The 19,296-nt window shown below is 38.3% G+C and overlaps 1 protein-coding gene across 1 annotated transcript; it reads left to right on the top strand.

Annotated features, from left to right (window-relative positions):
• Window positions 1–331: 331 nt before the first annotated feature.
• Window positions 332–18,460, top strand: LOC114319616 (putative mannitol dehydrogenase). The gene is made up of 5 exons (XM_028266646.2): window positions 332–558; window positions 11,413–11,526; window positions 16,550–17,066; window positions 17,815–17,977; window positions 18,165–18,460. The coding sequence occupies exons 1-5, from the start codon at window positions 458–460 to the stop codon at window positions 18,362–18,364; spliced, it is 1,095 nt and encodes a 364-aa protein (XP_028122447.2). The 5' UTR covers window positions 332–457; the 3' UTR covers window positions 18,365–18,460.
• The last annotated feature ends 836 nt before the right edge of the window (window positions 18,461–19,296 follow it).

Genomic DNA, 19,296 nt, shown 5'->3' with positions numbered 1-19,296 from the left:
GGCAGCACCCCTTAATGACTCGCTCACAGAGTTGATTACTTGGTGAGGAGGCAGCACCCCTTAATGACTCGTTCACTTACCAAAGATTAAAGAAAGACGAAAAGAAATAGTTAGGATCTCTTGTCCTTAAAGATTCCTGTCTCTCTGTTCCAAATCATTCACAATCATTAGATTATATGAGAATTTCAATATTTACAAATTTCAAAGCATATCTAATGGTTATAAATGATTTGGAATAGAGAGACAGAAATTTTTGAGAACAAAGAATCTTGGGCAAAAAGAAAAGTACCCCATCAAAATAAATACTTCATATTATACATCAGAGCAAAACGTGCATTCGGACCTCACCCTTTACGTCACAACTCCTCTTATAAATAATCGTATTTCAATCTACCAAAAATAAGATCAAGTTCTCTCTCTCTCTCTCTCTCTCTCTCTCTCTGCGTGTGTGACAAAGATGACAACAGGAGCACATGAACAAGAACAAACTCAGAAAGCAGTTGGATGGGCAGCCCTAGATTCCTCTGGGATACTTTCTCCTTTCCATTTTACTAGAAGGTATATTATACACAAATGTACTTTAAATTTGAATATTTGGCTTAAATTTAAAAAACAATAATGTTAAGAACAAAAAATTAGTGTATCAACTAATACACTAACTAAGCAGGTGTGTGGTTTAGACTAAAAAAGTATACTTTTTTTTGCATACATACATTTTGTTAATATAATATTGTTACTTTGTTAATGATATAGCTGTCTAGCTTTCTTGATTGATAATTGTATAGCTGGCTTTCTGCTTTCGGTGGAAATGGATTGGTATCCAATGTACATTGCTTCTCTCTATAAAGAGAGAGTTCCTTTCTCTTGTAACATACAACACATAATACAGAAACACTCTTTGCTCTCTAGCTTCTTTTTTTCAAATTAATCTTTCATGGTATCAGAGCGCATAAACCTGTTCGAAATGTTCTCCTGAGTCCAACGGCACCAAGCCCGTTCTCAGAAAAGCCAACACGCGCCCACACGCGCCGCCCTTAGCCTCGGCGCGTCAACACGACCGCCACCACTCTCACACGCGCTCACACGCGCCAACTCCTGTCGCTCACTTCCGCCACGCGCTCACACGCGCCCACACGTCCGCGGCTCCCATACGCCGCGCCTGCTACCGTACGCGTACCGTGCGCCGCTTTGCTATTGTGCACCCGCGTGCGCCAAACCAGCTCCCGTGCGCCGCGCCTGCGCCTGTCTGCTAACGTGCGCCGTTGCCTTCCTGCTAACGTGCTCCTCCCTGCACTCTGCTAACGTGCGCCGCTGACATCATTGCTGACATCATCCCTGTCCAGCATACCTTTCCTTGCTATTTTCGACCTTCCGGACTCACTGGTACACTCTGTTTTACCAAATTTTGCTCCTACGGATCGATTTCTATTACTTTAACCCTACTCAACTAGTATTATGGATCGTCATGATGCCTCCCATCCCATTTCCGTCATTTTAAATGGTTCAAACTATGTTCTGTGGGCCCAAGCTATGTCCTCTTTCCTCAAAGGCAAGAAGCTCTGGCGAATTGTCACCGGGGATGTGGCTAAACCAGTAAAAGACAGTGCCAGTGCCACTACTGAAACTCCTGTTCATACTGCTACTTATGAAGACCAACTTGAGGAATGGGACAGTAAGAATTACCAAATCATTACCTGGTTTCGTAATACCTCTATTACCTCTATCAGTCTTCAATTTGGTCGCTTTCAGCTTGACTCTGTAACTACTCCTGCGAAAGACATCTGGGATTTTTTGAAAGAACGATACCAGACTACTGGTCTTGCTCATCAATATCAACTTCAGAACCAACTTCACCGCATGCGCCAAGAATCCACTCAGTCCATTAATGACTTCCTTTCGCAAATATACTCTGTTTGGGATCAGCTTGCTCTTTCCGAACCAGCATGGCATGACCCCGAAGATGCCGTTTTATTTACTATCCATCGCAACCAGCAAAGGTTGGTGCAATTTCTCATGGCTCTTACCTCATCTTTTGAGCCCGTACGTGCCTCTCTGCTTCATCGCCATCCATTGCCCACTCTTGAACAAGCAATTTCTGAGTTGCTCTCCGAGGAGACTCGTCTCGGTACTCTTCAAACTCATCATGTGGACTCTGTTCTTGCCACTCCTCCGTCCCGGCCATCCTTTCCCCAGCGGACTACTGCTTGCCTCTACTGTCAGAATCGGGGACTGCCTTCAACCCATCTCCTGGTCCATTGCCCCGTCAGATCCTGCCGCTACTGCAACAAACTTGGTCCTGGCCATCTGCAACAGGATTGTTTTCGCAATCCCTCTCGCTCATCCTCCAATAGCCACTCCTCTCGCGGTGGCTCTTCCCGGGGAAACTTTCACCGTTCCGGCAATCAGTCTCATCACACTGCTGCTGCTGCTTCCGGGAATCAGTCTCATCACACTGACACTGCCACCTCTGCCGGGTTCTCTGAGTCACCTACTCCATCTACCCCTCGCTTTTCTCCAACAGATGTAGAGGCCATGCTCAAACAGCTTCTCTCCCCATCTGGTACACCTCCTCCTACTGCTTTGTCTGTCATTCCAGGTAACTCTTCTTGGTATTTTGACTCTGCCTGTTGTAATCATATGACCTCCAGTTCTACTATTTTTTCTTCCTTATCTTCCTCTCCTCCTATTCCCTCAATACATACTGCTGATGGTTCTCTCATGTCTGTTCGTCATGTTGGTACTGTTTCCACCTCTTCTTTATCCATACCTCACGTTTATCATATCCCTGCTCTTACCTTAAACCTTATTTCCATTGGTCAATTATGTGAACTTGGTCTAACTGTCACATTTTCTGCTACTGATTGTTTGGTACAGGACCCTCAGACAGGGCAGACTATTGGGATCGGCCGTAAGCATGGACGTCTCTATGAACTCATTCACCTTCATGTTCCTGCCTCTCCTCAAATTGCTGCTCCTACATCTACTTCATCATTATCTCCCTTTCATCTTTGGCATTGTCGCTTAGGGCATATTTCTGTTAATCGCTTAAGGTCTTTGGTTTCTAGTGGACAGTTGGGTCATGTAATTCCCGATAATTTCGATTGTATACCCTGTCAACTGGCCAAACAACCTGCTTTATCATTTAATAAAAGTACTTCTGTTTCTCTTGCCCCTTTTGATCTTATACATTCGGACATTTGGGGACCCTCACCTACTACTACTATGGGGGGATCCCGCTATTTTGTTGTTTTTATTGATGATTTTTCCCGGTTTACTTGGCTTTTTCTCATGAAACATAGGTCTGAATTGAAACACATTTATTATCGTTTTGCACAAATGGTCCACACCCAATTCTCCAAAACCATCAAAATTTTTCGCTCTGACAATGCTATGGAATATCGGGATTCAGATTTCCTTTCCTTTCTTCAGCATCATGGTACATTGCCTCATCGTTCCTGTGCTGGCACATCCCAGCAAAATGGCCGCGCTGAACGGAAACATAGGCACATTCTTGACACTACTCGCGCTCTCCTTCTCTCTTCTTCCTGCCCTGAAAACTTTTGGGGCGAAGCTGCCCTCACTGCTGTTTACACTATCAACTGTTCTCCTACACCTGTCATCCATAATCAAACTCCCTTTGAACGTCTGCATGGCACTCCCCCTCCATACGCCAATCTCCGGGTTTTTGGTTCTGCCTGCTTTGTTCTACTTCAATCCCATGAACACACCAAACTTGAACCTCGCTCTCGTCTTTGTTGCTTTCTTGGGTATGGCATTGAACATAAAGGCTTCCGCTGTTGGGATCCTCTCTCTAAACGTCTTCGTATCTCCCGCCATGTCATTTTCTGGGAACACCAAATGTTTTCCTCGTTATCCTCTTTTCACTTACCCGGTCTTTCCACTACTGCACTATTTACTGATCCTTCCATCGATCTTTTCTCTGCTGATTTTGATACAGGTTCCTCCTCCATCGAGACGCCCGTGCTCACCTCTGATCCTGTCCAGCCTGCTCTCCCTGAAGGTCTACCTCTTGCAACCACACCTCCTTCTCCACCGGCTCTTCCTCCCACCGATCCTCCTCCGGGTCGACCACGCCGGGTAACTCAACCTCCTATCCATCTTCGTGATTATATTGTTGGATCTGCTGCCTTCTCTACTTATGAACCTACCTCCTATCGTGAGGCTTGTACTAATCCTCTTTGGCAGCAAGCTATGACTGATGAACTTCATGCCTTGGATAAAGCTCATACTTGGGATCTTGTTAATCTTCCTCCTGGCAAGACTGCAATTGGCTGCAAATGGGTTTACAAAATCAAAACACATTCTGATGGCTCTATTGAACGCTACAAAGCTCGTCTTGTTGCCAAGGGCTTCAACCAAGAATATGGCATTGATTATGAGGAGACATTCTCTCCTGTTGCTCGACTTACATCTGTTCGCAGTTTACTTGCTGTTGCTACTGCTCGCCACTGGGGGCTCTTTCAGATGGATGTCAAAAATGCTTTCCTCAATGGTCATCTCCTTGAGGAGGTCTACATGCAACCTCCACCAGGGTCCACTTTTCAACCTCATCAGGTTTGCAAACTACAGCGTGCTCTCTATGGTCTCAAGCAAGCACCTCGTGCTTGGTTTGCTACGTTCAGTTCTACCATTCTTGACTTCGGATTCACCTCTAGTTCCTATGACTCTGCTCTCTTTATACGGACTACTGCTCATGGTACTACTCTTCTTCTTCTGTATGTGGATGATATGATTATCACTGGTAATGATACAGCTGGTATTCTCCACCTCAAACAATTTCTCCACCAACAATTTGAGATGAAGGACCTTGGTACTCTTAACTACTTCTTAGGCCTTGAAGTCTCTCATGATTCTACTGGTTCCTATTTGTCCCAGGCCAAATATGCATCCGATCTTCTGGCTCGTGCTGGTATTACTGATTGCAAAACTGCCTCTACTCCGATTGATCCTCAGATTCGTCTCACTCCTCTCGATGGCACTCTTCTCTCTGATGCTACTCTTTATCGCCAGCTCGTCGGCAGTCTTGTCTATCTCACAGTCACTCGTCCTGACATTGCCTATGCTGTTCACATTGTCAGTCAGTACATGTCGGCTCCTCGCACTCCCCACTATACTGCTCTCCTCCGCATCCTTCGCTACCTCAAAGGCACTCTGTTCCATGGTCTTCACTTCTCGGCTTCTTCCTCTCTTGACCTACGTGCCTTTTCCGATGCTGATTGGGCTGGGGATCCTACGGATCGACGCTCCACCACGGGATTCTGCTTCTTCTTAGGGGATTCTCTTCTTGCTTGGCGTAGCAAAAAACAATCTCTCACTGCCCGCTCTAGCACCGAAGCTGAATACCGAGCTCTTGCTGATACTACTCAGGAACTTCTCTGGCTTCGCTGGCTCCTTGCTGATATGGGAGTTTCTTCATCTACTCCTACTCCTCTCTACTGTGACAATCGGAGTGCTATTCAGATTGCTCACAATGATGTTTTTCATGATCGCACCAAACATATTGAGATTGATTGTCATTTCATTCGCCAGCATGTTACTTGTGGAACTGTTCATCTTCTTCCTATTGCTTCAGTCGATCAACCCGCTGATATCTTCACTAAGGCTCATCCTCCTGGCCGCTTTACTGATCTTGTTTCCAAACTCAACTTGGTAGATGCTTTCCCTCCTTGAGTTTGCGGGGGGCTGTTAATATAATATTGTTACTTTGTTAATGATATAGCTGTCTAGCTTTCTTGATTGATAATTGTATAGCTGGCTTTCTGCTTTCGGTGGAAATGGATTGGTATCCAATGTACATTGCTTCTCTCTATAAAGAGAGAGTTCCTTTCTCTTGTAACATACAACACATAATACAGAAACACTCTTTGCTCTCTAGCTTCTTTTTTTCAAATTAATCTTTCACATTTATTTAGGTCACATCAATCAACATTTATCAACATTTACTCTGTACTTTTTTACCAACTTTCTCTATTTTTCTACACATTTTTTTAATTATAAAAAGTCAAAAAAATGCACTTGTTTAAAACATCTCAAATCACCCCTAAAACACAAGACATATATGTGAATTTTATTAATATGAGTCTCTCCTAATATTGTGGCCTCGTTTGGGAAGTGGCTATTTTAGTAGGCTATTTGGCTTTTTGGCTATTTTAGTGGCTATTTTAGTTTTTGTGTTTGGAAAGATGAGATGATTTTTTAGTTGAGTTATTGTATTGAAAAGTGTGTTGAAATGATGTTTAAATTTAAAATGACAGATTTATCCCAAACTTTTTATTTTTTAAAATTGATATAAATGGGCAAAATGGTAATTTCGCCCTTGCTGCAACACTGTCCGGTTGTGACAGTGTAGGCTGTGCCCACACTGTCCGGTAGCAGCCTATTTTCTTTTCTTTTTTTTTTTTTTTTTTGAAAATCCATGCACAGTGTTGCTTTTGGGCTAAAAAATCAAATGAGGCTATAATAGCCTAATTTTCGGAATACCAAACAGCGCCTGTATCTAATTAATACATTAGTTAATGTTTTTAGCATTATTATTAAAATATTAAAAATCATTTTCAAAAAGCAGTTGAGCCGAAGACCATAAACCCAACTGTTTTTTGAGAAATCAGAAACTTCATTCATAAAAACATCAAGGTGCAATACAAACAAAGAATTAAGAACAAGAGCAAGCCATGAAGGAGCATAAGGCTTCGTTAAGTTGACTTTTTGACTATTTTATTCTGAAGTTAAAATAGTTTCTTTTGGAATGAAATTTTTGATTTTTTTAACTTTAGTAAGAAAAAATAAAATGATTATAGATTGATGTGATAACTTTTAAGTTGGAGACTAAAAAATTTATTTTGTCTTTTTGTGACGATTTTAGTCTCAACTTCATCCAAACCCACTCTCCAAACGGCTACTAAAAGAAAGAAAAACAAGTTAAGAATATGTCCTAGAAGCTAAAAAGAGCCATTCCAAGCAAACCCGAGCCTAGCTAGCATCAGAATCCTTCGCAAACTCCTCCCACTGACAATGAACACCTGCAATTACAGGTGGATAGTACGTCGTGGGGGAGCACGAACAATGCTGGGGTCACCATGGTTGTCTTCAATTAAACTTACATTAGTCATTCTCTGATGGGATTATATACATATAGATAATATTTGGGTCCAACTTTTGGTAAATTTTATGGGATATGCCCCCAACGTTTGTGATTTTATATTATGACGTGATATTAGTTAATTATGATATGGTTATGATTTGGTTATATAAATTGCTGTGCTAATTATTTATATATAAAGAATCTTTCTCTTTTAGATTTAATCTAAAAGAATTTTGATTATACCTTATGTGTTGTTTGGTTATATTTGTTTTTTAGTTAAAAAGATTCAATTATAACATTTGCAATAAATATTTCTATAAACATTACTGGGATAAACTCTCCTCTATACCTCATCTCTCCATACTCTTTTTATGTGTTTCAATTCGCACTAATAATCAGAATTGATTATCTTTTAGGTCTTGCGTTGAATGTCATTCATGTAAAAAAATCAGTTTTATCAAACAATTATAAATACGGAAACAAATAGCATTTTTTTTAATAAAATGAACAATAAATATAATTAAATTTAAACCATCTATTTTATAAAATAAAATGCTACTTGTTCCCGTATTTATAATTATTTGATGAAATTGATTTTTCGCATTAATGACCTTAATGTGGGACCTACTAAATAGACAGTTCAAATTATCAGTATGGGTCTAAATGGAAACCCGTAATAATAGGGGTGAGTATGGTCCGGATTTGGATAAAATCAAAATCAATCCGTTATCTACGGTTTTTGAAAAATTAGAACCAATCAAATCCGTTTGAATCGTGGAACCAATCCAAACTAATCCATTTAAATACGGATTGGATCGGTTTTAGGATCACAGATTCACATAATTAAATAACAATATATATATATAACATTTTAATTTCATAAAAATATAAACACAGTATCATATTAGTTCCACAATAGCAACATTTCTTTCAATAATAACGACATACTATTCTAGAATTTAAACAACTACAAAAAAATTAGTTCTACCATAAATATTTAGACCATTACAAATTAAAACTAAAAACCAACAAACAAAAGTAATAAAAGAAGATATTATGCGGGTTTAAGTTTAGGTTTAGGTTTAGGTTCTATATAGAATAAGAAAAAATACTATACGGGAGGATGTATAATATAAATATAAGCTATCTATATACGGTCCGGATCAGTTCTAATCCGGAACCGTATGATTCAATCCGGAATCGATCTATGAACTACAAATTTTTAATTTTTCAAACTAGAATCGAACCACAAATTTAAAAAACCAATCTAAACCTACCAGACTGGACTAAACTGAACCGAATCAAATCACTGATTTTACGACTTCCTTAGTTAGCCCTACGTAATAAGAACAAACAGAGGAGAGACAAATACTGTAAGATATAGTTTTGAACAAAATAAAATGCTCTTATCCTTATTGTTGGGTATGGCACAAGTGACCACTTAGTCCATTTTGCTAATTAGTCAAGTCAAAATTATATTAATATATATATTTGATGAAATGTCAAAATTTTGTAAAAATTATATTTAGGGGTGCTCGCGGATTGATTTTGTGCGGTTTGCGGTTCGATTTTGATCCGCTTGCATCTATGCAGTTTGAGAAAAAGTCAACCCGCAACCGCCCGCTGTGCGATTTGCGGTTTGTACGGATAGGGTTTGCAGATGTGCGGGCGGTTTGCGGTTCACACTTTTTTCTTTAAAAATTAATTTTTGAGTTTTTTCTTCCCATCGAATTTAGGCATCAGATTCATTTTATATATTTGTGATCATTTGACAGCAATTTTCTTATGAGTTTACAAATAAAAATTGAATATCAATGCATTAAATGAAAGTACCCAAAACAAAGAGACCCTACACTAGCATTTTTGCCATGAAAAAAATGTATATCAATGCATTAAAAATTGTATATCAATGCATTAAAGGTTGTACTCAATTAGAATTGCCAGTTTAGTAATCAATAATTAAACTAGAAGCTCCATCGACCACCAGAAGAAAAAATTCATTAAGAAAAAGTGGATGAGTCACCAATGAAAATCATATAAGAAACCAAGTTTAAGACTTGATAATTCTACAGCATTAAGAAAGTTGAGAAATACTTAAAAATAAGGATCCTAATGTCATAGAGGACATAATGGTGCTCCTGTTAAAGTTACAAAGTTGATATATAAAAAATAATAATAATAATAATAATAATTAAAATGCGGGCAATTTTTGCGGGTTGCGGGTTTAACCGGCAATCCGCAAATTTATTATATTTCAAATCACATCCACCCGCATTATGTTTGCGAAACCGTCCATTTATATGCGAGTTGGACGAATTAGACGGTTTGAGCAGTTCGGATAAACCGCTGTCCACTCCTAATTATATTAAATATTAATTGACTTGCAAACGTATATGTATGTACAATAATGATTCATCTCCCTTTTCCTCCCACCTCCTTTGACCCCCTCTCTCTCTCATTGGTTACATTTTCTTTTTCTTTTTCTTTTTTTTTCTACTCCTCCAATTACCACCCGCCACATGACAAAGGGGGTGAGAGGTGACCCCCAAAAGGGTCTCAAGCATTATTCACGTATGAATATGTCCATTTGCGAGTTGTGTATAAATATTTGGTTTTTCCCAGATGGATTGGAATCTAGTGCGTAGGGTTCTCACTTTTGAATATAAAGATGAAACGTACCTAACAATATCTAAAATTTAAAAAGCAGTAATTCAAATTCATTTAATTCATATTATATTAATATTTTAAAGGAGGATGGGGTGTTTGTTTCAGCTTTTCAGAGCTAACTTATGGCTTTTAGCTTTGAAAAAGTTATTTTAGACTGTTTGGTTAAACTTATTTCAAACAACTTCTGATTCTAACAGCTTATTTTAACTCAAAAAAGCTGATTCTGAGAAGCTGCTCACCCATTGGTTATGATTATCAGTTTCTACTGTGAACATGTTAATTTATGGTTATACTCTTAAATTTTTTTATTTTTTATTTCTTTAAAAATAGAAAAAGACCCAAATGGACTATAGATTATTATTATTATTTTTTATGAGAAATGTAGGCAAACAAAAAATAAAAATTAATTGAAAAAGTTATTTCACAGCTTATTTAATAAACACTACTCAGCAATTTAAATCTATAATCCAACAGCTACACCAAACAGATTAACAACTTCTGATTAAAGTCATAATCTATAATCTGTTAAGCTATAATCTATAAGCTATTTTAACAGCTATACCAAACGGGACAACTATTGGGAACTTGGGTGAATCAGTTGTAAACTTTTTAAGTTGAAAAATGATATAATGTTGTTAAATTCATTTTCTAGATCTAATGATATATATGTTTGGAAAGTTTGGTTTTTGGTTTTTTTTTTTTTTTTGTTTTTTTTCTACTAAAAGAGAAATTGGTTGAAAAGACAAATTGGTTATAGAATCAAAAAAAATCAATTCAAACAAAATATCACATCAAACCTCATAATCATTTCGCTTTTTATCTCACAAACATCATATCTAACTAACAAAAAATTCAACTATTTTTCCAAACACAAAAAAAAATTTCTCAAATATTATCCTACAACTAAAAAAACTTACAAAAAAAACTCACTTCCCAAACACCCACATAAGTGATATAATCGGTTAATGATTAGAGAATATATAAGAAAAAATATTGCCTTCAATATCTTAATTGATTGTCACATAACTGATTTTGAAAATTGAATCAAATTTTTGATATTAAATAGCAATGCTCTTTTAAATTTAGTGAAAAAGAGTTTGATAGCACTCAAACGGACTATGATACTGGTTGTGAACTAACTCTATCATTAGTAAAATTGAGTTATAAATGAGTTATTAAAGCATATATATATATGTATCAACTAGTACATTGCATTTTTGCTGATATTTAGAACCTTGCGATAAGAAGCGTGGAAGGTTATTTGTATTACAAAAATACTTTAGACCATTAATTAGTGGTGGCTCACCCACTGCCACATGTGTTTTGTGCCTTGTTTTTTTTTTTTTTTTCCTTGTTTTTTCAATTACCACCTCACTAGTGGTGGGATTAGTGATGACAAATTAGTGGTCTATAACATTACTCTTTGTATTATTATTACATTCTCAAAATTGGGTTCAACGTTGCGTCTTGGACTTCCATTTGAAGAAAACAGCAAATTACGTGTACGCTCAGAGTACTTGTTTTAATTATATATATACACATAAAGTAGTCAAAGAATATTATTGTCACATTTTGGAACACATCATGATGCATTATGTCAATGATAGACAACTTATATATAATATTGTTGGTTTTCATTTTAGGGCTAATGGAGATAATGACATTACAATGAAGATTCTTTATTGTGGGATTTGCCATTCTGATTTGCACATGACCACAAATACATTTGGATTTTCTTCTTATCCTATGATTCCTGGGTAAGTAGTATGTTCTCAATTTGCTTAATACACACTTGAAACTTAACTCTCATTTTTTTGTCCTAGAACTCAATCCTTGTTTAGTTATTTTGATTCGAGTAATTCTAGGTATTCAAAATGAGGGCTGCTAATAACACTTCATTTTTTTCTTTGGACCTCTATCATTTAATTTATTTATTTATTTTGTTTTACAATTTTACCCCAGCATAAAATTTTAATTTTGTCGTCATCTCTTTTCTCTCTAAACTCTAACCCTAATCCCCCACACCCACCAGTCCCAGCTGCGGCCACCAACAACCCTCAGCTCCGGCACCACTCTTGCCACCACCTAGACCAGCCCCAACCCAGTTCTCACACTTCAGCACCCATTCTCTCATCCTCTCTTGATGCCCCCAACCCCTTTTCTAGCTAAACCCAATTCACAAGTGAAGCTTTTTCTGTTTAGATCTAGATTGAAATCTGGCAATCCCACTATAGTAAGACAAATGGAGCATGGCACTGTCAGCTTAGGGGAGTTTCACAACTTCGATGAAATTCGTAGTTCAAAGGAGGTTCATCCTTTAAAAAATAAAAATAAAATAAAATAAGTTTTGACATTTGCTTGATACTGAATGCACTAACATGTATAAAAAACTAAAAAAAAAAAAAAAAAAAAAAAAAACCATAAAAGTATAATCAAATTAGAGGCAATAATTCAGCATAGCCTAACCAAATGGGTTTGCTTAGCCAAATAGTTTTGAGCAAAATAATCGTATTTTGGTAGTTCAGTGCTGAATACAACTTAGAAAGAACAAGTAAGGTTCATGAGAACGAGATTAATGAAAAAAATTCAAAAAAGTAACCATACTTCAAAACAATCAACAATAAATTTATACCAAAAAAGAGGGCTGAAGGGTATAGAGGTAGCGTCAGAGGAGGTGAGGGGCGGGAAAGGAGGAGAAAGGGCTGGTGTCGAGGATGGTGAGGCTGCCGGCGATGAGGAGCTACCAGAAGAAGAGTTAGTAGGGGTGGGGTCCAAAGAAGAAGGGTATATTTGAAATTAAGGTGATGGGTCTGTTAATATCAATTGATAGAGAGAGATACAGAGAGAATGAATTATGTATTGATTGATTGATATCTGTTTTGATGTATTGTATGTACATTATATAAGAGATGGAGATGTGAAGTGGAGGTGGAGTGGTGGAGTAGGTGAAGTGGAGTGTGTAGTGGAGTAGGTGAAGTGGAGTGTGTAGTGGAGCAGGTGAAGTGGAGGTGGAGTGGTGTAGTGGGTTAGGTTTAGTGGAGTAGGTTTAGGTGTACATTAACAGCCCCCTCAAACTCAAGGAGGATAGGAACTAGCCAACTTGAGTTTGAAGAGAGTAACAAAACAGGAAAGTAAACTGATAAAATAAAACAGGATAGGAGACACGGTATGGTCGTGTCAGACCGATGTAGCAGACAGTTTATGGGGTCATGTCGGACCGTTGTAGCAGACAGTTTATGGGGTCATGTCGGACCGATGTAGAAGACAGTTTACGGGGTCATGTCGGACCATTGTAGCAGACACTGTGTGGTCGTGTCAGACCGATGTAGAAGACAGTTTACGGGGTCATGTCGGACCGTTGTAGCAGGTTGTGGTGGTGTACCAAGGGGGCGACTTAGGGAGTGCGCCATGAGCGACTTATACATGATACTGTGTATAACCCCCCCCTCAAACTCAAATAGGTGTGAAGATAGAAACCTATTTGAGGTTGAAACAAAGGGATTGATAAAGCTGACCGGTGTAGAAGACACTGTATGAGTGTGTATATAGACGGCCCAAAAGATATACATGGATATAGATATCGAGCCCTCAAAAGTCGTGCCCTCAAAAGGTGTGCCCAATTTTTCAAAAGGCGTGCCATTAAAAGGCGTGCCCAATCCATAAAAAGGTGTGCCATCAAAAGGCGTGCCCAGTTTGTCGGCGAGCGCCGAGCGGCGCATGATGTGCGTGTCTGCCTTGGCTATAAGACGGAGGCTGAGGCTGAGGCGAAGACAAACAACTTGCGAAGAAAAACTTCTGAAAAAAAAGTCTGCATTTGCGGAGAGAGAAACTCTGTAACACTCTGTAAACATTCTGTAACCAACCCTTCTCTGAAACACTCAGCAACCCATAACATGGCCTCTTCTTCCCGTCCAGCTACCCAGAACATGGCATCCTCTTCCCGTGGGCTGCTCACGCTCTTTCCAGAACTGAACGAGTCCACAAGAGAAATAACTGGGGCGGTGGCCAGTGAATCTCAACCAAACACCTCTGGTTTTGCTCCGTTGAACTTTCCGATGCAGTCTGTGGAGCAAAAAATGGCGGTGCAAACGGATATTGAGGCCAATCAGTATACGTTGAAGTCATGTGTGGAGACCATGACGGCGGTCACAAACCTGTCGCACCGACTGCAGAGTAGGACAAATGAGGTGCAGCAGTTAAACGCCCAACTGGCTCTGCTCCAACGCATGTATAAGGATGCGCGAGCAGAGATAAGTGTGCTAAAGGCGGAAAATAAGGAGCTGAAGCGGAAGGCCACCGTGATGTTCCGATTTGGAGGTCCGCCATATGCTGCAGTGGAGGAGTATGGGGGAGTGAACGTGCTCGGAGGCGCGGGAAACACGGAGGCAACACCGTCAAGGGCCGGCCAGGACGGAGGAAAGAAGAAAAGACCGGCGGCAGAGTAGAGAAGGAAAAAAATCCCACTGGGGATGTGGGTGTGTTGTTTTTGTTTGTTTGTTGATTGGTTTGTGTTTTTTTTTTTTTTTTTTTTTTTTGTTTTTGGTGTAAAATTGTGATCGGGGTGGATCCCTGAAATGAATAAAATATGATGTATTGTACAAATTTGTAAATTGTGTTGGGTGTTTTTTTTTTTTTTTGTGGTGTAATGGAAAAAAAAAAAAAGAAGAGAAAAGTCGGTGAGTGGGGTGCAGAAGGGAAGATTGGTTTTAAAAATAAAAAGAGGGCATGGTGGGATGTGAAAGATGTTGTTTTGGTGGGAGAGATGATTATGTTTTTAAAAAAAAAGACACTCCCATCGTGAGCCTCCACAGATGAATCAGAAGGGGCCCCACGGTCAAGACCCATCAACCCATTAACCAATGCCGAAAGAAGACACTGTCATGGTGTTGGCTTCAGAAGAAAAAGAAAAAGAGGTATGAATTTATGCAAAAGTTGACATAGTGGGAGAAAATATATTAAATATATACATAGATATATATTAAAATAAAATTACGTTGAGTGAAGCATCAGTGCTGATTATGATAATGGGGCCATGGAGAGAGAGAGAGAGAGAGATTTTGGTCTCGGCTAGAGAGAGAGAGTGTGTGAGAACTTGTGTGTGTGTTTGTTGTCATGCATGGGTGTCATGCATGGGTGGGTTGGTGATGCTGGGTGTGTGAGTTGTTGCTGTCCATGGCTGGACTGCCGTGAGTGAGATGTATGTGTGTCTCCTCTTTTCTTTCCCGTGTGTATGTATCTCAAGCTGTGTTTGTGTCTGGGCCTAAAGAGAGAGAGAGAGTGCCATGTGAGGTGTGTGTCTTCTCCCCCTCTAACCCGTGTGTCTATGTGTGTTTGTGCTGGGTGTGTTGGTGCTACCCGTGGGTGTGATACATTTCAAAGCTCAAAGCTGCAGAGTGAAACAGCCTAGAGAGAGGGAGAGTAGATCTGCGTTAGTTTCAGCCGTGGACAGCGGAGCGGAGACTATGAGTGAAGATGAGCTGCTGCTGCTTCCATGATAGTGGTGGTGAGGATCGAATCAGCCGCAGTTATGGGCGATTTCGCCGTCGGTGATGCCGGTTTTTGATGTGTCAGCGAGGCCGATCTCGTCGTTTGTGTCGGCGCCGCAGCCGGTGGGTGGTGGGGTGGAAATTAGGGCCCTGTCGCCGGCGGTGTCGGGAGTGACGTTTGGGACGAAGAAGTCGAGTATGGCTCCGGCGAGCGTGCGCTCTGGGAGCAACAACAAAGCTCAGATGTTGAGGGACTTTTCTTTGGAGATTTATGACAAAAAGGAATTGCAGTTTATGGGTCGATCTGGGAATCAACAAACACAGTCTACTTCTTGAAAATCTTCAACAAACACAGTCCACCCAAGCCACCCCATGTATCCAAGCAATCTCTGTGAAACACATGACTACAGTTGCACAAATCTTTGTTGATTTTATCAGCGGAATAGGTTGAGGTTCGGCGGGCGGCCAAGGCGAGATTGCCGCCCGCCGGTGAAGCGAAATTACTAGATTCTTAACCTAGCTCTGATACCATGTTAATATCAATTGATAGAGAGAGATACAGAGAGAATGAATTATGTATTGATTGATTGATATCTGTTTTGATGTATTGTATGTACATTATATAGGAGATGGAGATGTGAAGTGGAGGTGGAGTGGTGGAGTAGGTGAAGTGGAGTGTGTAGTGGAGTAGGTGAAGTGGAGGTGGAGTGGTGTAGTGGGTTAGGTTTAGTGGAGTAGGTTTAGGTGTATATTAACAGGGTCAAAGAAAAAGAAGTGGGGAGGCATTTAGGTGGATGGAGGCCAAAGAAATGGGGTCCAAAAGAAAAAATTGAGTGCTATTAGTAGCACACATTCAAAATGGGTAAATTACACGTCACTCCTTTACTATCACTTAATATTGCTTTACCCTTCAATTAAAAAAATATAATACTTTATCACATTGAACTATCGATTTGTATCAATGTGAACTTTGTGTTAACGATCATTATATAAATAGATGAAAATTTGACAAGTGACTTATATATAAAAACTAAAATATTATGAAACATTTAAAACATCATTCTTTTCTACTTCTTTTTTCATTTTTTTTTAATTTACCTCAGTCATAGTGTAGGCAGTCACTACCATTGATGCGAATTGGACAAATGAGGAAAGAGAAAATAACGGAAAGAGAAGAATAATCATTTTAAGAATTTCAAAATATTTGTCAATTTTCTATCCATATATGTAATCATATCCTTAATTGAGTACATACTACTTTTTATGAGTACTAACTAGTTGTAGGTACATGCAGGCATGAGATAGTTGGTGTGGTGACCAAAGTAGGATGCAAAGTAAACAAATTCAAGGTAGGAGATAAAGCAGGAGTGGGGGGCTTCATTGGCTCATGTGGTACATGCACCAGTTGCCAGAACAGCCTCGAAAACTATTGCACAAAAGTCACTCACACTGCCACCATCTTTGGTGGGGCAGAGGAAGAGAAAAACTACGGTGGCTTTTCTGACATAATGGTTGTTGACGAGCACTTTGCCATCCGATTCCCCAATAGTCTGTCACTTGAGGGCAGTGCACCGTTACTCGGTGGTGGTATTACAGTGTATAGTCCAATGAAATACTTTGGGTTGAATGAGGCAGGGAAGCATTTGGGGGTGGTTGGGCTAGGTGGACTTGGTCACTTGGCTGTTAAGTTTGCCAAGGCCTTTGGGATGAAGGTGACTGTGATTAGTACTTCTCCTAACAAGAAAGAGGAAGCCATTGGGCGACTTGGTGCTGACTCTTTTCTAGTTAGTAGCGATACAATGCAAATGCAGGTGAGCACTTGTATATGTGCTGTGTCATGGGATTATACATAGAATAAAGTTCTGTTTTGTAAAACTTTATACTTTTGCAACTTTGAGAAAGACCTAAAACTAAAAGAGTTTTTTAAAAATCAAAAATAAAAAGTTTATTGGAGACAAAAAAATAAAAAATAAAAAAAATCAGTTGTCTAACTTTTATTTTATATATAGATATATACATTTTTTGTCTTCGATGGATTTATTTTTTAAAAAACAATATCCCTTGTTTGGTTTCAATTTTTTGAATTCAATTGTTTGAAATTGAATTTTTTTATTTTTCATATTTTTTTTAGTGATTTTTTTTTTATAAATGTTTTAAGCAAATTTTTTACTTTCTAGATGCACCTAACCTAAATGTACTTAAAAAGTAAAATATTTATAAATTAAAAAAAAAAATCAATGAAGACACAAGAATACGAAAATATAATAAATTTTTATATTTTTAGTATTTAGTGAATTTTTTTATAAAAAAAAATTTCACAAATATTATATTTTTTAATTGTATTTATATTAAGTGTATCTAAAAAAAAAATTAAAAAAATTAAAAAAATTAAGTGAACAAAAAAAAAACAAGAAAAATAAAAAACTCAATTTTCAAAAAATTAAATTTAGAAAATTAGAACCAAACAATTTATTTTTACTTTTCAACTCCATTTAGCCTAATTTGGCCTAAAAGTGAAAGTATTTTTTTATTTTTGATTACTTTTTACATGTGTTGCAGGCTGCCACGAACACAATGGATGGCATTCTTGATACTGTCTCAACAGTTCATCCTTTCAATCCTTTGATTCGTCTTTTGAAATGTAATGGGAAGCTAATACTATTAGGTGCCGGTGTCGCAGATATAGAGAAACCAATTGATTTGGCAGTTTTATTGACTGCTGGTAAGTTCAAAAAGCACATTCCAATTGTTCCATTAATTTTTCATTACTCAGCAAAATATGATTACTTGGAAGAATTGTTGCAAGATAGCCATTAATTTTCTTAGGTGAATGAATCATGATTTGTTAAAAATGAATATATAGTAATTAATAAATTAATTAATGAAATCAAGTCGATTTTGAATTGCAGGAAGGAAGCTAATAGCAGGAAGCAATTCAGGAGGGATGAAGGAGACGCAAGAAATGATAGATTTTGCTGGGAAGCACAACATTGTTGCAGATGTTGAAGTTATTCCAATAGACTACGTAAACACAGCCATGAAACGACTTGCCAAAGGGGACATCCGCTATCGATTTGTCATTGACATAGGAAACACCTTGACAGCTTAGATAATTTTTAGTTTTATTCTATTTGTATTCCAATTTGGCTTGCTTCTATTTGTTCTATTTATTCCACATGTATGCAAATTTATAGTTGCTTCTTTTGTTTTTCTTTGGTTGGTTTCTTACCAACTGACGCTTGGAGCTTCGTTTACCTCTAAGCTCCTATTTATTGATGTATCTAATCATACTTTGTATGTTTTATCAATAAAGATTTATTTGCTGATCAAAATAAAAAATGTGCTCTTTCTGCTCAGATTTGTTTTCCTATATTCCTTTTGTTTTTTTTTTTTTTTGTTTTTTTTGGCACCAAAATTTAGCTGCCTGTAGTTTTAGATTCTTACTATATACATTGTTTTAATTTTGTTACATGTCATTGTTATTTTCTTTATTGATTTATTGATTATGAGAATAACCCTAAGTATCACATGGTTTAGTATTTAGTCATTGTTAAAAAGCTCAAGCATTGGACCAGTGTGTCTAGTGCTAGTAATTGCAATTTTCATAGTACAAAAAAAAAAAAAAAAAATGTAATTGAACTTCCAAAAAGGAATTTGGTTTGATTTTTATAAGAGTGTTGGTATTTACCCCTTACATTTTTTTCTAACAACCCCTACCTCCTTCGTTTTTTTTTTATATTCTAATTTTGTCCAAACATAAAATTCTATTTTTACCCTCATCCTTAATCATTGAACCTGAATTTCCCAAACCAAAACCTAACCCTAATCTCATCCCCATCACCTCCAGCAGTCACCACCACCTCCTACCGTCACTACTGTCGGCCGTGACCTTAGTTGTCGGCCGTCGCTGTTGCAATTGATCTCCACCCTAGTTGCGGCCACTGCAATCGCGATCTCCACCCTAGCCACTGGTGCAATCGTGATCTTGATCGTAACGTTGGCATTGGCGTTCGGGTTTGCGCACATACGCCATCGCAAGCG

Source organism: Camellia sinensis, chromosome 12 (genome assembly GCF_055761805.1).
Source record: "Camellia sinensis isolate YWXY chromosome 12, ASM5576180v1, whole genome shotgun sequence".
Classification (NCBI taxonomy): domain Eukaryota; kingdom Viridiplantae; phylum Streptophyta; class Magnoliopsida; order Ericales; family Theaceae; genus Camellia; species Camellia sinensis.
Note: the sequence above shows the minus strand (reverse complement) of the source record. Positions and strands in the feature narration are given on the sequence as shown.

Bases quoted from the DNA above. Each gene is read 5' to 3' on its own strand.
- LOC114319616 (XM_028266646.2), top strand. From the start codon at position 458: ATGACAACAGGAGCACATGAACAAGAACAAACTCAGAAAGCAGTTGGA. The intron at 559-11,412 runs GTATATTATACA...TTTTCATTTTAG, and splicing joins CCTTTCCATTTTACTAGAAG to GGCTAATGGAGATAATGACA. The intron at 17,067-17,814 runs GTGAGCACTTGT...CATGTGTTGCAG, and splicing joins GCGATACAATGCAAATGCAG to GCTGCCACGAACACAATGGA.